General features: G+C 39.7%; 1 protein-coding gene across 1 annotated transcript; it reads right to left on the bottom strand.

The window, feature by feature from the left end:
* Nucleotides 1–1,202: 1,202 nt before the first annotated feature.
* e2f3 (E2F transcription factor 3) lies at nt 1,203–20,494 on the bottom strand. Its single transcript, XM_067425243.1, has 7 exons — nt 19,967–20,494; nt 18,073–18,175; nt 17,706–17,925; nt 17,427–17,594; nt 13,672–13,786; nt 3,123–3,261; nt 1,203–3,030 (listed from the first exon to the last, which is right to left on the bottom strand). The coding sequence occupies exons 1-7, from the start codon at nt 20,222–20,224 to the stop codon at nt 2,756–2,758; spliced, it is 1,278 nt and encodes a 425-aa protein (XP_067281344.1). The 5' UTR covers nt 20,225–20,494; the 3' UTR covers nt 1,203–2,755.
* Nucleotides 20,495–21,015: the final 521 nt, after the last annotated feature.

Here is a 21,015-nt window from a genome sequence, read left to right as displayed (position 1 = left end):
TGCTACTCAAAACAAATTACATCATACATCGCCTGCCCATTCATTGCCGTTTCAGACAAAGAGCAGACAGACAGCCTCGGAGCCGAGACACATCAGACGAAGCATGGCGAGATAAGGGACATCTGTAGAAGAACGAGTCCGTCTGTTCATTCTGATGACACTGTCTGCTCGGATGGTCCTAAAAAAAAAAAAAGTGAAATTAAACATTTAATATCACCTGCACTGCAGGACTGAAATAATGAGAACGTGCCTTTAACAGGTTTTGAAAATTATTATAATATATACATCATCTTGCAAGAAAATCCTAAAGAAAGAAATAAATGAAAATTGTACTTCATTTTTGTAAGAATCAGTTTAGGATCTACATTAAACAGCATTGCATTGATTTTGTTAGAAGAATAGTGTCAAGATTGCGGTTGAGACATTTCTGTCTTTCAAATGAAGAACATGCCATCTAATGGCAAGCGAGAGAAGGACAGTCATTACAAGAGATCATGTACTTTAATACACAGAGAGGGGAAAAAACATAAAACGTACATTTACCCATTTAGATTATGACGAATTTAAAAAAAATCTATTTGACAGCACACTAGAGAAATGTTCCCCATTAACATTTTAAAAAGGACAATTCTGCAGCCATCATTACACTGTTGGCATTTAAAAATCCACAGCGGGCTCAGACGCTTTATCCCATATTTATTTTATTTAAACTGAAAATTCTTTACATGCATATATTCCCAAGTGATTGAACTTATCCACATTATGCATCACTAGACTTTCTCTGATGGACACTTTTCCCATTTCAGTTGATACCAGACAGACCTAAAATATCATTTGGAATTGAGTCACCAGTTTCATTTCTCAACATTGGAAAATGAAAAAGCGGCAGAGTTTACCCTACTGGCATATTAGGGTCAATACATATTGTTCACTTTTAGTATATTTTTGTAACATTCCGGATCTGAAGTTTCTCAGACGAATCAATGAAAAAAAAAAAAAAAAAAAAAAAAAAAAGTGTCACGCTGTTTTTAGGCGCAACATTTCCTTAAAAGACCAGCTGTGATAAACATCTTTTCAGAACCAATTTAAAATTATCCAAGTTTGGCACAGAGTTAGGACGAGACAGAGATTTTTAAACAGCACCAGTCCACCACTCCAAATCAATGCATAAAGGGCCTTTTACAACCATACTTCGCAACAATGATCAACAGGGCAGAATGTGCAGAAATTCATAACTTTATTAAAAACAATTTGCAAACAATTAATGCACAGTTTACAGTCCACATATAAAACTTCACATTTCACACATTGGCACACAAACTGCCTCTAATTGTAAAAAAAAAATTAAAATAATGAACAATCAAACTGCACTGTAGAATGGAATACACGGCGGAGTGATAAGTCATAACTATGCAATATGGCTGCATACATGACCAACATCCTCATTCCAACGCAGAACCAAGAGAACTAGTGAGCATTAGCACTAATTCAAATTTAATATATGTACCATAATTTACTTTAACCACAGCAAAAAAACTGCATTTACAAGTTACTTCACATTTGAAGTATTACACAAACTTTACAACTAAAATACAACTAAAGTAACAGATTGGTTTAGTCTAATTTGCTGGACTGAAGCTATAAAGCAGGGGGAAAATAGCATGGCTCTAATGAGACGCAATTTTTTTTTTTTAACTATAATCAAATTAACTTATAGGAATGGACAAAAACATATGATGGGAAATTAATGTGAACTACAAACAAGAAAGCTGCAACTGAAAAACCTAAAATTCTCTGTGGGACAATAAAGGTTCGATAAATCACGAGTTACACCACAGATGTCCATGATGGCTTCACAAGTCTTCAGTGCAATTCAGATACTGAAATACATTCAACATGAAGGGGGACTAGATTAGAGTCATATCCACAATTCTGTTCCCAATCTAAAGTTAAAAAATTAGCCAAAACTTTAGAACTTGCAGAATCATTACATTGATGTTTACACATGAGTCACACCAAAATGGAGAAGGAAAAGTTGATTTCTTTGCACAAATCATTTGGTAACTAAAGTGATAAGACGCTGTAGTTCAGGAAATCCAATTTCATTCAACATTTACCCAGACATGGCTAGAACCACCACACAAAGCACTCACTCCTTGATCTGTGCCCTGAGATACTGTACACTGGCATATAGCAAACTAAGTGCTAAAGCACCAAATTCACTTTGGATCATTCAATAAGGGAACAACTCGCGGATATTCTTTGATATTTAGCTAGCCTACGATGCCGAGATGACTCTCCCCCCAAAAAAGCGAGAGATTAACTCAAATGGCAAAAACAACTCGCATTGAGAGTAGAGTAATACTCGATTTCTGAAGAAATTGTGATCTTTCTGCATTAACCGCAGGGGCTGCCCATCACAAAAACCAGCATGACAGTTTATAGACCAATCACACAATTCATGCAATTCACCACACTAAAAATAACTTTAAAATGACATTATCAGGGTACAGAAACCCATCTGTACAGTAGCAGACAAGAGAAACCTTGGATCCTATAGCAGTAAGCCTAAAGATCCATGCGTAAACTGTGAATGTCAAATGCGACGATTAGGAAAAAAACAAAAACAAAAATTCAGTCTGTAGTTCATCCCCAGATTCACGCCAATCAATCTTGTCAATCTAGTTTTCATTCAGGAACCAAGAAGCACCGGTCAACTAACTTGAAAACAGGTTCGTCTGGCCTCCGGGATCGCTCATATCCTAAGCAGGTCATCCAGTGCTAGAGTGTCCAGGTCACAAGAGTCGAACAGATCGCTTATGCCCTGCTCATCACCCAAGCTCAGCATGTATTCGTCACTGAGCAGAGCAGGAGAAAGCGGCACGAAGGGAATGGACTCCTCTGGCTGTTGGAGAATGGAGGATAAGGAGGAACTGAGTGGTGACATGGGGGCACTTCCAGCCAAGGACCCAAAACCATTGACGCTACCGTTCATCTTCACACCATCAGCCATTCCATCTGAAGCAGCTTCTGAAATATAGAACGGGAAAATATACTTGAAGGACTTTTTTTTTTTGGAAGTACCAGATGTTATAGTGGCTGTAAAAGTTGCGAGTGCTTGCCTTGGGAGACTTTGAGAAACGCAGGGTGATTTCCATTCACATCAAGGCCGTTGTGGAGCAGACTCCCTGAATCACCCCCATCCGTACAGAGGAAAACATCAATGGGGCCCTTGGAGCTACTCAGGTGGACCTGTAAACTCTGAACAGACATCAAAGAACTTAGTATATAAAAGGAACAAACAAAATTACTTAAGCTGGCTCAACTACAACCAGAGTAACTATAAATGGTTATTCATAAAATTAATTTACAGAAATCAAAAGATAAAAGTTCCATTAGCCTGAAAACCAAAGCCACAAATAAAGTTTAATAAATCAAAATAAAATGCATTCAATAACACTTTTACAAATGGTTACAAAGGCAGGTTTTAGAATCATTTCTATCCCTGAACCTAAAGGCATAGGGATGTGTTATTAACTTGTCTGCTTTTGACTTATTGCCCATTTTGCATTTTGAGTCAGAACTTTCTGATCATAGAGGGGGAAAAAAACTAAAAAAATACACTACATGCGCTTCTAATTGTGTAGCCTGCATATGGATCCTATTCTGACCAGCTGAGAACTAGTAATTCAGAACTTGCCAATTTATATCATCCAGGACTTGTGTGGTGCTGATATCAGTAATTGTGCCCTGCATCATGTTAAAATACGAATGCATTCACTCATACATAAACGATTTCCCCATTAACATCATTAGAGCCATCGGTATGACAAGTTCTACGATTCCAGACTCATTCACTGCGTCAATCTACTCCTTTGTTATTGTTTTAAAGAAGTTATCAACCCCTATCAGCGAAAAAATACATATTGTAGCTTTAAGGTCTCATCTTCTGGTTTTTGGTTTGTTTACATGTCTTTGGTCTGCGTTGCGTTCATATATCATTTATGCACTGGAGTTCTTTACAAGTGGACCCATCTTTTGGTGCGCACCAGGGTTCAGATGGCAGCATTCACACAGCAATCGGGATGCTCATTTCGGTTAATTTTCCCGACCGACAACCAATGCTCATTAATTGATTATTAACTGATAAGATTATAATATTGACTTGGCATTAAATAAATAAATAAAAGACTGTCTGTGACCCTTAAAAAAAAAAAAAAAAACAGGTTTATTTACTGTGCAAACAGATCAACAGAAACTACATACACAAACAACATTTTAACGCACCTGCAGCTATTCTGACGAGAGAAAAACAGGAAATCATTTAAATAAAAAGCATTAAATAAATAGGCCTACACTAAATATTTTCACTTGGGCTAAATTACCAAATTGAGATAAAACAAAAACACACTCCTGAACAAAATCCTAAGACCAGGGGATTCATTGCACGTTTTACACATTTCACACTTGTGGATCATAACCGGGTTGTAAGTGCTGCTTCAAAAGGCCAAAAGAAGAAACAAGAGCAAGAGACAAAAAATAGAGAGTAGGCAATTTATTGAAAACTGCATTTAAACTGAAACATCAGCTGATCTAAAGTTTAAGACCATAGGCCAAAAATAAACGCACAACAGTACTAAAAGTGTCAAAAAAGGACTCAGTAGCGAGTAGCCCCACCGTTCTTGTTGATCACTTTAAAAACTCGTTTCGGCATGCTTGATGCGACTGTTTACAGGAGGCTGGTGCTCCATGTGGTGAAGATGGCTTCAAGAAGGGTTATCCACGGTCTGGAACTGATGTCCATTTTTGTTAACTTCCCTTGCCATCCATCCCCAAATGTTCTCAATGGGATTTAAATCAGGGGAAGACGCAGGATGGTCCAAAAGAGCAACGTTATTCTCCTGGAAGAAGTCCTTTGTCTGGCGGGCTTTGTGAATTGCAGCATTGTCCTGTTGAAAGACCCAGTCATTACCGCAGAGACGGGGGCCCTCGGTCAAGAAGGATGCCCACTGCAACAGATCCACATAGCCAGTCGCCGTTTGACGCCCATTCACAACCTGAAGCTCCATTTTCCCATTGAAGGAAAAAGCACCCCAGATCATGATGGAGCCTCCTTCATGGTGCCACGTAGAAAACATCTCAGGTGGGATCTTCTTGTCATGCCAGTAACGTTGGAAGCCATCAGGACCATCCAGGTTAACTTTCTTCTCGTTAGAGAATAAAAATTTCTTCCACTTTTCAATGTCCCATGTTTGGTGCTCCCTTGCAAATTCTAAACAGGCAAGTTTGTGTCGTGGGAGCAGACATGGCCTTTGGAGACGTTTTTTTGTTCTTGAAGCCCTTCTCTAGGCGATGACGTCTTATGGTTATTGGGCTGCAGTCAGCATCAGTAAGGGCCTTAATTTGGGTTGAGGATTGACCTGTGTCTTCACGGACAACCCGTCGGATCATGCAGCTCAGTGCAGGCGAAATCTTTTTGGGTCTACCACTTTGTCCCATAACTCAGGATTTTTTAGGAAAATGTAAAATGACTGTCTTACTGCGTCCAACCACAGCAGCGATGGCGCGTTGCGAAAGGCCTTGCTTGTGCAGCTCAACAATCCTGCCATGTTCAAAGAGAGAAAGCCTTTTTGCCTTTGCCATCAGCAGATCTTGACAGTATGACTGCTTGAAGGAGAGATTTGACCTTTTTATGGCTATGGTCTTAAACTTTTGATCAGCTGATGAACGGCCTGTTTCAGTTTAAATGCAGTGTTCAATAAATTGCCTACTCTCAATTTGGTCTCTTGCTCCCGTTTCTTCTTTTGGCATTTTTAATCAGCACTTACAACCCGGCGAAATGTGTAAAACTTGCAAAGAAACCCGTGGTCTTAAGATTTTGTTCAGGAGTGTACACTGAATCAGTTTGCAGCTTTGAACAACCGGAATCGTTTTTCTGTCAAATAAAAACAGCAGGTCTAACGTTACCTCAATACACACCTTGAACGGTTTTTAATTGTTAAAAAGTAACATGTCAAAGTGATGTGGGTTAGTCTGGATCACAGCCTGTTGACCGTTGGACCCGCAGCAGAAAGCCTTGTCGTTTATGTTAGTCTGTGTCGCTATTTTGATATTTTTTTTTGCGCACAAAAACTAATTCTCGTCACTTGGTAAAATTATTGTACAGCCCCTGTAGTGAGATGGACTTTGTAACCAAGTCTTTAGTGCCTTTTATGGGTCTTGTGAGTGGGTCAGTGGAAATGTAGGATGGCCTTTTTGAAGCCTTTCTCAGCCATCAGCTTTCAACAAAAATATCTTCATTTGTGTTCCGAAGATGAAAGAAGGTGCTACGGGTGTCCAACGACATGAGGATGAGTAATTAATGAAATAATTTATTTTTGGGTGAACTAACCCTTTAAACGATGAGCATCCCTACACCAGGGTTTGCTTTAATCAAACCAAACATGCCAAGGATGAATAATCAGTTGATTTATGAATTCATTTTTTTTAATTATTATTGCCACATCAGCAAAACTACCTTTTTCGCGTTAACCTGACTGAAGAAAGCACACAGCATGAACTCATTTTTTTAAGTTCAACTCATCTGTAAAATGGCTTACTTGCTCAATGAATCAGTCTGAGCAGTTAATGAAATCTGTAAAGTACAAGTCATTAAAGTTATATCTGACCCAAAACAAGCACCAAGGCTCCCCCCTATATACTCTCGTTGAAGTTTGTATATTTAGGGATTTTAGTGATATCAATATACCATCCAGAATTGAGCAAATAAAACGTGAAACGTTTTAAACGTTAAACTGACAGACATTTGAATAAGTGTATATGGTCCTCTTTCCGCACATTTGTAAACACTGACACGGTATGTCCGCCTATGTCAAGCGTGACCTTTCAATTTAAATGCGTACTATATGCCGCTTGTGTCACTAGATAAGACCTTATTCCTCGTCCAGTATCATTTAAAGCTGCCCTGAACCTGTCATTTGGACCTTGAACCGTTTGGTACCCAGTGAATATTTTCATCAAAAACCTCTCTTTTCGACTGAAGAAAGACAGACATGGACATCTTGGATGACAAGGGGATGGGAGTGAGTACATTTTCAGCAAAAGTTTATTTAAAAGTGAACTAATCCTTTAAATCTCCCTACAGCTGACAATTGTAATTATTCAAACTAGGCTGCAATAACTTTGTACACATTTACACCTGGGCCCGTATCCCTAAAAATTTTAGAATCCTCTCCGAGAGCTCCTAACTTAACCTAAAAATTCCTTGCCAGGAGTTTTAGCTTAGAAGTGATTCCAGAACATTTTCAGTGAACTCTGAGCAAGGAATGGATGGAAAATCCTATCTTAGTGAGGAGGTGTGGTTGACCCCGTTGCTAAGTATGACTCAAAAGCTCATTTCAAAAGCCGTGATTGGTTGATCCTACAAGTTTGATGAAAACTTTTGATGATAATGAGCAAAGGACGGACCCTCAAATCAATAAACAATTATACACTCTAATCTTATGCAGACTGTAATTGTAAATAATATTTCCCATTCAAGAAAATATCTGAAATTAATAGTAATCTGTAGTGGTTATAGCCTAACATTACAATCTAAAATATGTGAAAACTTAAAAAAAAAAATCATTATTTGAACAGGGTGTAATGAGCTTGTGTCTTATTTGCTCATATTAATATCCTAGCTGGCATATTTTGTACTTTCACTCCGATATGGACCCCATTGAAAACAAGATGGCCTATCAAGGGGCTGTCCTTAATGAAGTAGAAATTACAACGTTACAACTCAGCGTGGTCTTAACCAGGGTAATGCGCTCAGCTTTTATCAATGTCTGTGATTGCTGGCTGGTCAATGAAAGCTCGTTAACAAATATCCTACAAACACAGAAAATGGAGAAAAAAAAAAAAAAGGAAAAGGAATCGCAAGCCGAACTGGACTGAGGAGGCAAGGTTTGTTGCTGGCCCAGTTGGTGAAGTAATTGCATCTCTAAGGAGATCCACCACAAACATGATTCCTGCATGATCCAATCTGTAGCGTCTCAATTCCCTGTCATCCAGTGTTTGCAGGACATCTCTCAATGCCTCCTCTGTTGGCAATTTTAATAATAATAATTCATTACATTTATATAGCGCTTATCTAGGCACTCAAAGCGCTTTACATAGAAGGGGGAATCTCCTCAACCACCACTAATGTGCAGCATCCAATTGGATGATGCGACGGCAGCCATATTGCGCCAGAACGCTCACCACACACCAGCTGATTGGTGGAGAGGAGACAGATTTTTGTGCAGCTGCTTAGGGGAAATCCTAAGCCACTAAAAGTCCTCTTCCCTGCGCTCAGCAGATCTCGCCTTAGAAGCCCTTTTAAGCGCTAGGAATCTTGAGGAATAGCTTTTATATTAACTGGGATTTCCGTGTCACTTTTAGGGGAAATTCTAAGAAAACGTTATGACTGAGAATTTTCTTTTCTATTTGGCCGCTAGAAGCCACTTTTTGCACAAAATTTCTTTAGGGATACGGGCCCTGGTCACTTCATGCATGTTCTCTGATCTTAGCTATCCGATTGTGAAAAGACCCGGTGTAAATGCTCAATTCTAATTTCAATAAATAATTCAAATCACTCCAGGAGGTGGTTTGAGATGCATTTCAGATGACACTACAGTGGAAATGCATCTGGCTGTTGAAGCCACACAATTCAGTGTTATACCGGCTCCCGGTAGACAGAAAAAAAACACTACTGGCAACACGCGTCACCACAGATATGGCCTGACAGATGAACAGTTGAGTATCTTCCTAAAGCAAGCAGACATGCAAACTGCCACAAATAATTCACCATTTGGTGTCATCCTGAAAGTGGCGAACGATAAATTCTCTCACCAATGCTGATACCGCTCTCTCGTATTGCGGACTTTGATCTTGACAAAGTGATAAGTTTCAGCACATGTTGCTTTCGGTAACAGGTTCCCAGTTGAATTTGCATGCAACGTTAGTCTGGGTAAACCCAGCCTGATCTGCCGGCGATTTGATTTCGCCCTGCAACTCATTCTGGAAACCTGTACATTCATTTCTACTGCTTCTGTTACACTTTTGTGGGAACCAATCCCAGACTGGCTTATCCCTTTGGTGGGTTTAACACGATGACGGATAGAGAAGTGATGGGTCGTTGCCTGTTGATCACGCCTCTTGTGGTCTGATTGGTTGAAGGACTATCCAATTGCAAACAAAGTCAATCGAATAATGCTCGTTTATCACCCCTTTTGTGCAGTAGAATATACAGAGCAGACTCCCCGGACCAATGTTCAATCTCAAATTGAGCTTGGTCTGGTGATAGCCAGAGAAATGTAATGTGGGAATTGAAGTTGACTTTATATTCGTTTTGTGGAGATGTGTGGCCAGTGCAAAATGTGCACATAATGCACAGACTCAATATATTAACACATTTGAGTTCATTTGATTATTTAGTGAATTGTTTGCATTCACTTAAGACCGTGGTGGAGGATTCATTGCAGCGCAGAAGGGACAGACTTGCATTTTAAAATGGCCATTCAGCACCACCATTCTATTCACAGAGTACATACAATCGTAAAATTTAAAGTGAAAGTAAATGGGTAAAGAGGTTACTGCTGTTTGAAAGCAGCAACCTAAGGCATGCAAATCTCTGCCAATATGACAACTATTTAATTGCAACTATCATTCAGCAAGAAAAAAATGGTCTATTTGCACTTTGAATATTGAGTACTCTGATTATGGTTACTGTTTGCACTTAGTATCTATGATCAATTTGTGGGAAGGAGTTAAGTTATAACTTTAAATGCACTTGCAAAATATTCTCTAATGCATTTCACTTAGGATTTCTTAAAAATACTACGTAAAAATCTTGTCCTCATAAAACCGATCTCATGTCTCGTCATGTGAAAAGCGTCTCATCACATCCCTAATCATGTGTATTTGTAGCCTGACAAGACAGACTCACATCAAGATGTTTGATCTGGAAACTCACCATTGACAGGGCTCAATCCGAGGGGCGGGATAAACAGTTGTCTTTCAAACTCCCTCTGCACGCGATTGGATAGCGCTTCAACCAACCAGAGCAACGAAGGTGAAACAGAGCTAGTTGACAGATTAAACTTTCGCTGTATCCGGACGGCAAAACTCCGAACACATCTTCCCTTTTTATGAGTGACTTAAGTGCCGTTCTGTGTTCTTTTCACAGAGAAAAGCTCAACTCCCAAGTCTTCCAGAGTCGCGGTCAAAGCTGATCCGAAAAACCGGCGTTCCCCAGCTTCTACGTTTACTAGTAGCACGCAAGCGCAACTCTGCCATCATGTTAAGCCCTGCCCACCAACCCTATACACAATTGCCCTCATTTATCAATCTTGCGTAGAAACTGGTGTATATGTTGGCGTAAGATTATGCTTACACTCCTCTCATCACCTGATTTATGAAGCTGTGCGTACCTCTGCAATCCAGGTGTACGCAATACTTGCCCTTGATAAATGCTGCGGCTGAAAATGATCGTCATTAGAATAACGCCCCTATATATTCAAGTCTCTGACTCCTTCACGCCCTCATTTTACGCCATTGACAAACAGAAGACGGCAAAGAAGCGAAACTTCTCCGCCGTGGAGATCGGGCGCGCTCAATCATCTCACTAGTCCACTAGTCAAGGCACTGATTGGGACATAAGTCAATGGGCTGACTCCCTGATCAGTGTCCTGACAACTGAACTAGTGAGATGATTGAGACGCGCCCATCGAGACCATCACCAGGGAAGTGGAAAAAAACCCCGAAATTGTTTTATTTGGGAGTTTAAAGAGTGGGATTAAGGCACCTACAAAAACAAAATATGGACCCAAATTACGAGTAGCCTACTCTTAATAGAGTGGAGGTTGAGAAGCGCACTCCAGCAGTTTAAATAGCTGTTTGGATGATAAATTACCATCACAATGCATTATTTTACAGCACGTTTTGAAACAATTAGCATTTAATTTCGTATCACGGCACATATATTGGGGTGTACAATAGTGATGATGTGATGTGGAGTACCATTCATTCACATTAATAATTACATAATTTGTAAGATTCTTATTATTATTATGATTTTTATTCTTAATGACGCTTGTTATTTAGAAGAAGAATGTCATCCATATTGATAAATCTCAAAGTCACTGTGGGTTTGGGTGTATGCAAGGTGTACGCTGGAAATTTGGTGTACGCACTTTTGATAAATGAGGGCCAATGTGATTGGCCTGACCAGAGTTTGGTTTTTACAGCTCAAAAGGTATTGAGAATTGCTAGACGATACTCACGGCAGATTAGATTTGCTGCCGCTAGGGTGTCTAGTTTTCTAGGCTAGCGTATTTGACCATTGAAGCACAAGCTGTGAAATAACTGAATTTGGGATTGTGTGGCATCTAAGGCATCTTTTGTGTTAAAAAAATAAAACATTCAATCCTGGTCCGCTTACTATTCAGATTGGCATTAGGCTAAAGGCACAAGTATAGGGATTTACTCACACCCTGATTGGGCGGCTTTATGAAGTATTGCCTATTTTGAGACTGAACTTATCAAACATCCAAAACAATGCTGTGTGCTGTGATAAACGCACTCGTGCGTAGCCTCCATATGATGGTATTTTGACCAGCTGAGAACTAGAAAGAGCTTACGAAAGGTGTGAAGGTGTCAAAACAGCGTCAGGAATCCCTCTGTACAGGAGACGCTGTACTGACACCTGTACAAAACTGTGATCGGCAATATTACGACGGAAAAGAAAAAAGGCATACGAGCATTCTTGCCTTTTTCTTCCCGTATTTGGTTCGTTTACAGTTCTTTGGCCTGTGCTGCGTTCATAGAGTGAGGAAAATAAGTATTTGAACACCCTGCTATTTTCCAAGTTCTCCCACGTAAAAATCATGGAGGGGTCTGTAATTGTCATCATAGATGCATGTCCACTGTGAGAAAAATAATCCAGAAATCACAATGATACAGCTGCAAATAAGAATTTTAATATCTGAGAAAATCAATGTTAATATTTGGTACAGTAGCCTTTGTTTGCAATTACAGAGATCAAACGTTTCCTGTAGTTTTTCACCAGGTTTGCACACTGCATGAGGGATTTTGGCCCACTCCTCCACACAGATCTTCTCAAGATCAGTCAGGTTTCCGGCCGGTCGCGGAGAAACACGGAGTTTGAGCTCCCCCAAATAGTCTCTATTGGTTTTAGGTCTGGAGACTGACTAGGCCACGCCAGAACCTTGATATGCTTCTTACAGAGCCCCTCCTTGGTTATCCTGGCTGTGCTTCAGGTCATTGTCATGTTGGAAGACCCAGCCTCGACCCATCTTCAATGCTCTAACTAAGGTTGTTCCCCAAAAATCTCGCAATACATGGCCCCGGTCATCCTCTAATACAGTGCAGAAAAACACCCCAAAGCATGATGCCACCACCCCCATGCTTCACAGTAGGGATGGCACTCATCATTCTTCCTCAAAACATGTTTGGTGGAATTATGACCAAAAAGTTCTATTTTGGTCTCATCTGACCACATGACTCTCCCATGACACCTCTGGATCATCCAAATGGTCATTGGCAAACTTAAGACCGGCCTGAACATGTGCTGGTCTAAGCAGGGGAACCTTCCGTTCCATGCATGATTTCAAACCATGATGTGGTTTCCAAATCAGGACTTTCCAGCCTTGTGGCGGTGTACAATTTAGTCTCTAGTGTCTTTGGAGAGCTCTTTGGCCTTGGCCATGTTAGTAGTTGGATTCTTCCTGATTATATGGGGGGGAACAGATGTCTATGCAGCTAGTGACCTCAAAGAGGTGCATCTAATTTAGGATAATAAATGGAGTGGAGGTGGACATTTTTAAGGCAGACTAACAGGACTAAGGGTCAGAATTCTAGCTGATAGACAGGTGTTCAAATACTTATTTTCAGCTGTATCATACAAATCAATCATATATTGTGATTTCAGTTCTCGCAGTGGACATGCAGCTAGCATTAAATTTCAGACCCCTCTATGATTTCCAAGTGAGAGAACTTGCAAAATAGCAGGCTGTTAAAATACTTATTTTCCTCACTGTATATCATTCAAACAGTACCAGAGTTCGTTTGGAAGCAGACCAAGACGCAGCTTTTCATCTTCTCAGTCTGCTTGTTTGGTGCACACAAGGGTTCGGATGGCAGCGTTCACAGTTATTCAAATTAACCTTTTAACAGAGCAAATTGTACAAGTGTTCGTTTTATTTGAACCAAACATGCCAAGTGAGAACCCACCCTAAGATGCAGGTCACAGTGTTTGTCAGAGCGAGTACACCCCATTGAGTACTTAACTCTTTAATATCACGCACCTCCCAAAGAAACAAACCTGAGAAGACTTCCACATTATGGACCAATTATTTTGTTCGAGAAGACATGTTTGTTTGTTCGTTCAACGTTTCTACACTATAGCTTAAAGTATATCCTGGTACCTTTGTAAGCTTCAAACTGTAGACTGGATTTTCATGACGCAGTTACAGTACAATGCAATAAGCTACATTTAAAAGAAGGTTAAGTTGTCGATAATATAACATAATACAGTTAGATTCCCAACCCTTAACAGTCATTGTTTCATTCTAGGAGTGAATGGGCCTTTAAACACTACATGCATGAAACTAAGACAAAATTACTTACCTCCTTCGGGTCAGGCACTTCCAGCTTTGTTTCAGATGGTGCTTTGATCGCTATGACGGTTTGGTCTTTTAGGCTCTTTATTCTTCGGATGTCTTGATAGGTCACATAGGCATATGTTAGAAAGGTTAAGGACAAAACGGGTAACAACCAAGTATTTCAACATATCTTTTGATGTTCATTCATGTCCTTTTTCTTACTGTAACTAGTAGTAAAGAGGAAATGATCAGTTCATGTGCCACTTGATCTGAGGTGGCTACAGCAATCAGTCAAGCCACATTAAAGGACAGCATAGTTTAAATTTTCTAATAAAATCGAAAGGACTTGAAAGATGACACTTTTTAAAGAAAACAAAAAAGCAGCTTACTGTGATTTATTGGATGGAAGGTGCATTATAGATAAGGTTTTGTTAAGTTTTGTTTACACATCAACTGAACAGCATATACTAAAACAAAGAATCTTGGGATTAAGAATTGATATTTGTTCATCACAATTAAAATTGATATGTCTATTTTCAAACCAGCCCTACAACTGATATAGACTTTGGCAATCCTGTAAGATTACAAACATTACTGCACGCAATGGATTTAATAAACTTGGGTATGACTTGCATGTAGACTGCATTATGACGACACTTAAATCGTAGGCTCCGATGCAAGCGTGTGAACCTACACTGGTCTCGTGGTTCAATTGCGATGGTCATGGATTCAGTTTAACATCACAATGCACTGCATTCTCAATTTTCAATGTATACAATTTGGTCAATAAAGGCAGTCAGATATAGGAACAGAACCTTTCATTCATTTTACCTGCTCAAAGAAAAAACACGCTTCTTGAATGTATCAAACAAATACAAAACTCAAGTCTGGGCACAGAAGACAAAAGGAGCATTTAGAACAAATACACAAAAGTAAGTGCTAAAAGCCACTTCAGGAGGTGGTTTTGGCCACTGAACATCTAAAAACCCTTTTCCACCAGGGCAGTGCTGGTTTGGAGGCAAAGCCTAGTTTCAAATCGGTTCTTTGTCTTTCCACACCTAAAGGACCAGGTCCGAAACAGGAAGAGAGATTCTTAAGTAGCACCAAAACACTGCTGGGCTAAAAGAAAGAACCGCTTGCATCAGCAGCTGGGGTCGGGCTTGCCGTGACCAACAAGATGAACACAAACATGAGATCCGCCATTTTTAAAATAGCAGCTAATCGAGCTAAAAGCTAATCTATTGTAATCGCTGTCTATACAAATTACAGCGAGCTGCATGAACGATTTGGATTCGTGGGGTTTTGGTGCTGATGTAGGATCGCAAAGCCATGTGCGTTAATAGAAATCAACAGTCGCCATTGTTGACGGAAGGCTTGATCGAGATGCATTAGTGCTGTGCAGCCCGATCGCTATGTGACCGCGAGATCATACGTATTTTGAGCTCACACACGGATCAGTCTGCACAGCGCCGATGCATCTCGAACAAGCCTGGTGTGTATGTTTCCTGCTGCCTCGCTATAGTTGCTGCGAAAGATGAGATGTCTATGGTAATGCACGACCTGGCTCTGTGCTGGTTCTCTAGACCGTGGAAAAACAAACTGGTTCTTAGAAGGCTCGTCAGTCAAACTAACTCCGAACTGGTACTAGCACTAGCTCTAAACTAGCACCCGGTTGATTCTGGTGGAATAGGGCATCTGGCTGTTGAAAACAATTTTACTCCCAATACTAAAAAAAATAAATGCATGAGTGTATTTATGGGCTATATGACGTTATAGTCCTAAGACAGCGCTACTGCAGCCCTGAGCATCTCTTCATCAAGCCAACACACAAACCAAAAGTAATTTGAAATTAGCTGTTGATTAATAAAATGCAGCTCAAAGCTGTTGTTTTCAGAGATGTAAACTCCATTTAAATGGATAGTTCACCCAAAAATGAAAATTGTCAATAGTTACTTACACTCATTTTGTTCAACATCCGCAAGACCTACGTTTGTCTTCGGAACACAAATTATGATATTTTTGTTGAAATCCGATGGCTCACACAGGCCTTCATTGACACCAATGTTACTTCCTCTCTCAAGACCCATAACAGGCACTAATGAAGTCATTACAAAGCCCATCTCACTACAGTGGTTCTACAATAATTATAAAGCGACGAGAATAGTTTGTGTGCAAAAAAACTAAATTACGACATATAGTGAAGGGCCGATTTCAAAAAGTTTCAAACGGTTATGAATACGCATATCGATTCGTTTCGGATCGCGTGTCAAAGCGTCAAACTGCTGAAATCACGTGACTTTAGCAATCCGAATTGATACGCTGATTCATAATGGTTCGAAGCTTTATTTTGAAACAGTCACATCACTATACAAGTCTTTATTTCATTTTTTTCCAAGCACAAACTATTCTTGTCGCTTCATAAAATTATTGTAGCGCCACTGTAATGAGATGGGCTTTGTAACGACGTCTTTAGTGCCTTTTAAGGGTCTTGAGAGAGGAAGTGACATTGGTGTAAATAGAGGCCTTTCTGAGCCATCGGATTTCAACCCAAATTTCTTCATTTGTGTTCCGAAGATGAACGGAGGTCTTAGGGGTCTGGAACAGCATGAGGATGAGTAATGACAATTTTCCTTTTTGGGTGAAATCTGCATATAGCGCAGCAATTTGAGATGAAATTTAAATCTGTTTTGTGGAGATACAATGATGTGACTGTGTAAATGAAATTGTTTTGACAAGTCAGATAGCTATCTGACCTGTAAAAACACATGAAGTGAACAGGTGTAAACAGGCGCTTTAAGAACACTAACGTTGATATCATTGATCTATTTTTGGATGAGCTGGGTCCACCTTAGCACTGACAGGCGTTAACAGCTCAGGGTTGTAAAATGGCTGACGTGGTTTCTCATGTTGGTGGTATTACCCCCTGCACATTTTATGTGTGCGTGACATGATGTAAACACAGCGTGTTCTTACCAGGTTGTTCATTAAAGCCAGAATGTGCCCAGATGTCTGCTTTCAAAGTAGTTGGAGAATTTTTAATTACTTGCCTTCGCCTCCCTCTGCCATTGAATGCTACCACGACAAATAATGTCAGAAAAGCATCAGTACATTATAATCAGTTATGATCTATTACTGAACCGATACGGAATCGTCTTTATCTGCATCGTAGAAACTTAATTTCGACACCCCTAGATTCAAGGTAGTATAGAATAATAAAACGTCGCTATCATGCACCAGTGGTAAACAAAGCAAGATTAATCATTCTTTGGCAATTGTGGTTTTTAAGCGTGCTGAAAAGAGAAAAAAATGTGGTGGTGGGGTGGTCATGGCTAGGGAAGAGAAACCAACTTTTGCCAATTTTGCAATGGAGCTTAAGGTAATACATTTTAGCGCCATGCGTTGATCAATACGCTATTTCATGCTGCATTTTTATTGGCTAGTGAGTAGACATAGGTCATAGCGGCAAACACTCGCAAAGGATTTGCGGCATGATCCATTTCATGATAATTTTTTTACTGTCAGAAAATTATCGTAGGCCATCTTTGGTCACAAGACCTAGACAACAGCAATTTTTGAACCTCTCACTACACAACATAGGACCACCGTTTAGGAGCCACGACCACCAATGGGCACGATTGGTCACCTTTCATCTGGGCCAGCCCAAAATTGTAAAATGTGTAATAAGCATAAGGCTTACATTTCTACTTGTGCTATCCTTTGCTGGCCTTGGGTGACCTTAAAATACTTCAGAAAGTACAGCTAACAGCTTGTGAAGGATATTTCTGACTGTGGATTTCCTCGGTCATCTGCTGGACGTTTCGTGTACAGGTCTGAATGAGCTCATCCAGGCGTCTCTCCTCCTGAGTGAGTGCCAGCATCTCTCTGGCCAGGCTGTGACTCTGTGTCGCTGGAGACGGAAGACCACCTTCCGGCGGCAGACTGGAGCCCCTGCAAACACCAGAGGAGTCAATGCTTAGGTGCTACTAGGAGCTTAAACCTACCATTACGTCCAAAATAATCAGAGCTGCAGGACGTGAACCACAATTTTAAGTAACTTACAGCCATTGTATATTGTTCTTTGACTTTTTCTTGATGAGGCGCACTCCCTCCAGCACGTTGGTAATGTCATACAGACGTCTCTTCTGAACATTGAGCACAATGGCAGCTTTATTGAGATCCAGCACTCCATCGGAGGACTGCGCCAGCAGCTGACAGAACTTTTTAGTCAAGAAGCCCAAGGATGTGTCGTATCGGGTCTTCTCCGGTGGGGTTTTGGGAGCTGAAATGCAAGCGGTCATTTAATCATTCATAACTCTGCAGCAGAAGGAAGCAGGGCTGGTTTATGATGTAATTAGAAGGTATAATTTAATATCGGTGACTCAACACTTCTCATGAGCAAACTGTGGAACGACAATGAATGGAATACCTTTGGGGACCTTCAGTTTAAGAGCTCCTTTACGACTTTTAAAGGTTTTGGCTGGCTCACTGTATTGGTGGTCTGTGATGTCCAGCTCCAACCTCCTCTTAGCCTGTGTCAAGAAAAAAAAAATAAGAATAGTACAAGAATACTATTACGCTCAATTAAAAAAACAAAACAAAAAAAAAAACCTCCTTTACTCTACTCAATGTGTGTGCATCATTAATAGAAAACGCATTATCAGATCGAAACACTTAGTGTTATTTGGACAAAGTGGTAGAATCATTGGACAATACATCACAAATGGCCCTAAAATCAGTCAATATATTGTCTGTGACATTGAAAAAGTAGATTTTTCAAGCCTAACATATCGTGTACCTAAAAAACATCAAGCAGATTGGTCAGGCACAGATTCATCTGAAAAGCAGCAGATATTAGTTTGTTTGCCTAGTAATACCACTTCAGAAGTCAATACAGATAGTAGTGGAGAAATTAAAATGGCTGTCCTCCATTACCTAAGCCTTAAACCCAGTGACCACTGAGAAACTTATAAAGGACCAATGACACTTTAGATAATTATAGACACAGTGAAGATCTATTTTTTGCATTTTGCATGTTGCAAAACTACTGCTGTCATCATTACATGATAAATGGGAAATACATTTGATGTCATAGGAAGTGTCTTTCTTAAGTGCTGCACAAATGACTCCATGCCTTACAACTTTAAACCAATAAAATGTACTTTTGTGTTACAAAATAGTTTAAGCATAAAATCTGGTTTTGGCTTAATTTAAGGTCTGACATACTTGGTAACATTAACATAATTGGCATTAACATTAGAAAGATCACAATTGTATATTTAGCATCACAATTCAAGTTTAGGGTTAATACTTGCAGTATCATTAATTATTCTAGCATGACGTTATTTTAATAGTTTTTTGTTGTTGATGTTGTTCCTTCATTCAGCTCATCAACTTTTACCTACCAATTTTCACTCCCGTGTGTTTGCATTAGTTTGGCATTTGTCGTTGTGAAAATTCAAAACGATGTAGATTTAAGTTTGAAAAAGTTGCAATTGGTGTATTATCCCAATCTATTACTCTCATAATTCAAAACTTAGTTCTCTCAATAAGCCGGTTAGGTTTGGGTAACATGAACACCATCGACCTCACGTATGTTAAATGACTTTACAAACAGATGGCAGGTAAGAGTTTTTGCAGCAAATCACGATAAAAACAACAGTTAGCAAAGCATTCGGCTTAGCACAAGAGTCCGCGAGCTGAGAAATGACTCCATCCCCCATCCTAAGACAACAAACCAGGGCCTATACTCCACTAATTCAAGCTTTTACGTGGAAAGCAGGCTCTTATACTTATATTAGACTATATTAAGTCGATATTTCGTTGCATGTGTTCTATTTCAGACCTATATAGAGCGGTTTACAGCAGCAACACTCGAGCTTTCGAAGAAAACTTTAAAAGGCGTGCAACTGGACAACCAAACGACTTACAAATACTACAGTGCTGTTATATTAAGTTAAACAACAATGCATTGCAGCATCTGGTTTAATACGAGATCGTATTGTTTAAAATAGGGTCAAATCGTAACTGCAGTGACTACATTGCGGAAATGTGCATATGTCTGTTTGTGGTAAAACCATCATCATGCGTCATTACGCATTTTGGATAACATTCAGTAAAGTTCTTAATTAGTTTAGTATCGTTAACGTGCTTATTAGCGCTGCTGCATAAACCTGCCTACTCCAGATACTGAATGCACATAAAGCAGATCCAGCAGTAGCCATGATGACAGCAGGAGTAGGCTAAGTGGACTTAGCCTAACGACTTAACATTGACAGGATTGAATGTGCAACACTTTAACACAGAATTGAAAAGACATTTACCGGTGGTCGTCCTAGTGTGGGTCGCAGTCCTGTCCCATGTGTCGCTCCTTGCAGAGGAGTTGTATACAAACTGTCAGCAGAAGACTCGGGCACACAGACATTATTGGTGGACGGCGGTGTGTTTATTTGTATACGGGCTGCGTTGGAATAAACTGCACACCGTCGATCGGAAACCGCACTAAAAACTGCGTGTTGTTCGCCTCTAACAACCCCTGTTAACATGACTTGTCCTGGGACCGAGGAACCCCCCTTTCTCATGATCCTCAGAGGCGCAGGTTCCCTTTGTCCCACTTGTGATTAGAGGCTCGTTTTCTATCAAATCCGAGCGAGTGGATATAAAATAATCATAAATGATGAAAGCGCACAGTCTTAGGAATTCATAGTTGTAATATGAGTGAAATTGCTCAATCCTAAAACCCCCGATGTAAGCGATTAAAACGCGATGCAAACTCCCTCTCGGTAGAGCGAAAAATGGCTCCAGGAAGCGGACAATGAAGTAGGGGATGAGGTTTACGCGCGAAAGGTCCTCCCGCGAAACTCAGATTTCCCGGGAAATATTTGAAACGGATTTACATATGCGCAGTCATTCGCCGGCTGCGTACTGTTTTCCGCCCTTAAGTGCTGACGTGTACGTTTATTGGAGCCAATAAAAACAGACGATGGCGGAGTTTTTTTAATTCAACGGTTTTGCCTCTAGAGTGCGCTAGATATACGACACAAGATAAATGTAAAAATAAATATGGATGTTAAATATGATAAAAACTAACAGACAGATGTCGATATACACACATCATATTAAACAAAAAGTAGCCCAAACCACAGAAGCTCATAAAAAGTCCAGTGTTGTTATCCTTAGCTAAAAGTAAATATATATATATATATATATATATATATATATATATATATATATATATATATATATATATATATATATATATGCATTAATTCAAATAAACATTATACCTTTTTATACTTATTTTCAGTAATACAACATTATTTCTAGTTCTCGTTTAATTAAAACTGAAATAAAAGATAAATAGAATTAAAGA

The sequence above is a fragment of the Pseudorasbora parva genome, chromosome 19 (genome assembly GCF_024679245.1).
Source record: "Pseudorasbora parva isolate DD20220531a chromosome 19, ASM2467924v1, whole genome shotgun sequence".
In the NCBI taxonomy this organism is placed as follows: domain Eukaryota; kingdom Metazoa; phylum Chordata; class Actinopteri; order Cypriniformes; family Gobionidae; genus Pseudorasbora; species Pseudorasbora parva.
Note: the sequence above shows the minus strand (reverse complement) of the source record. Positions and strands in the feature narration are given on the sequence as shown.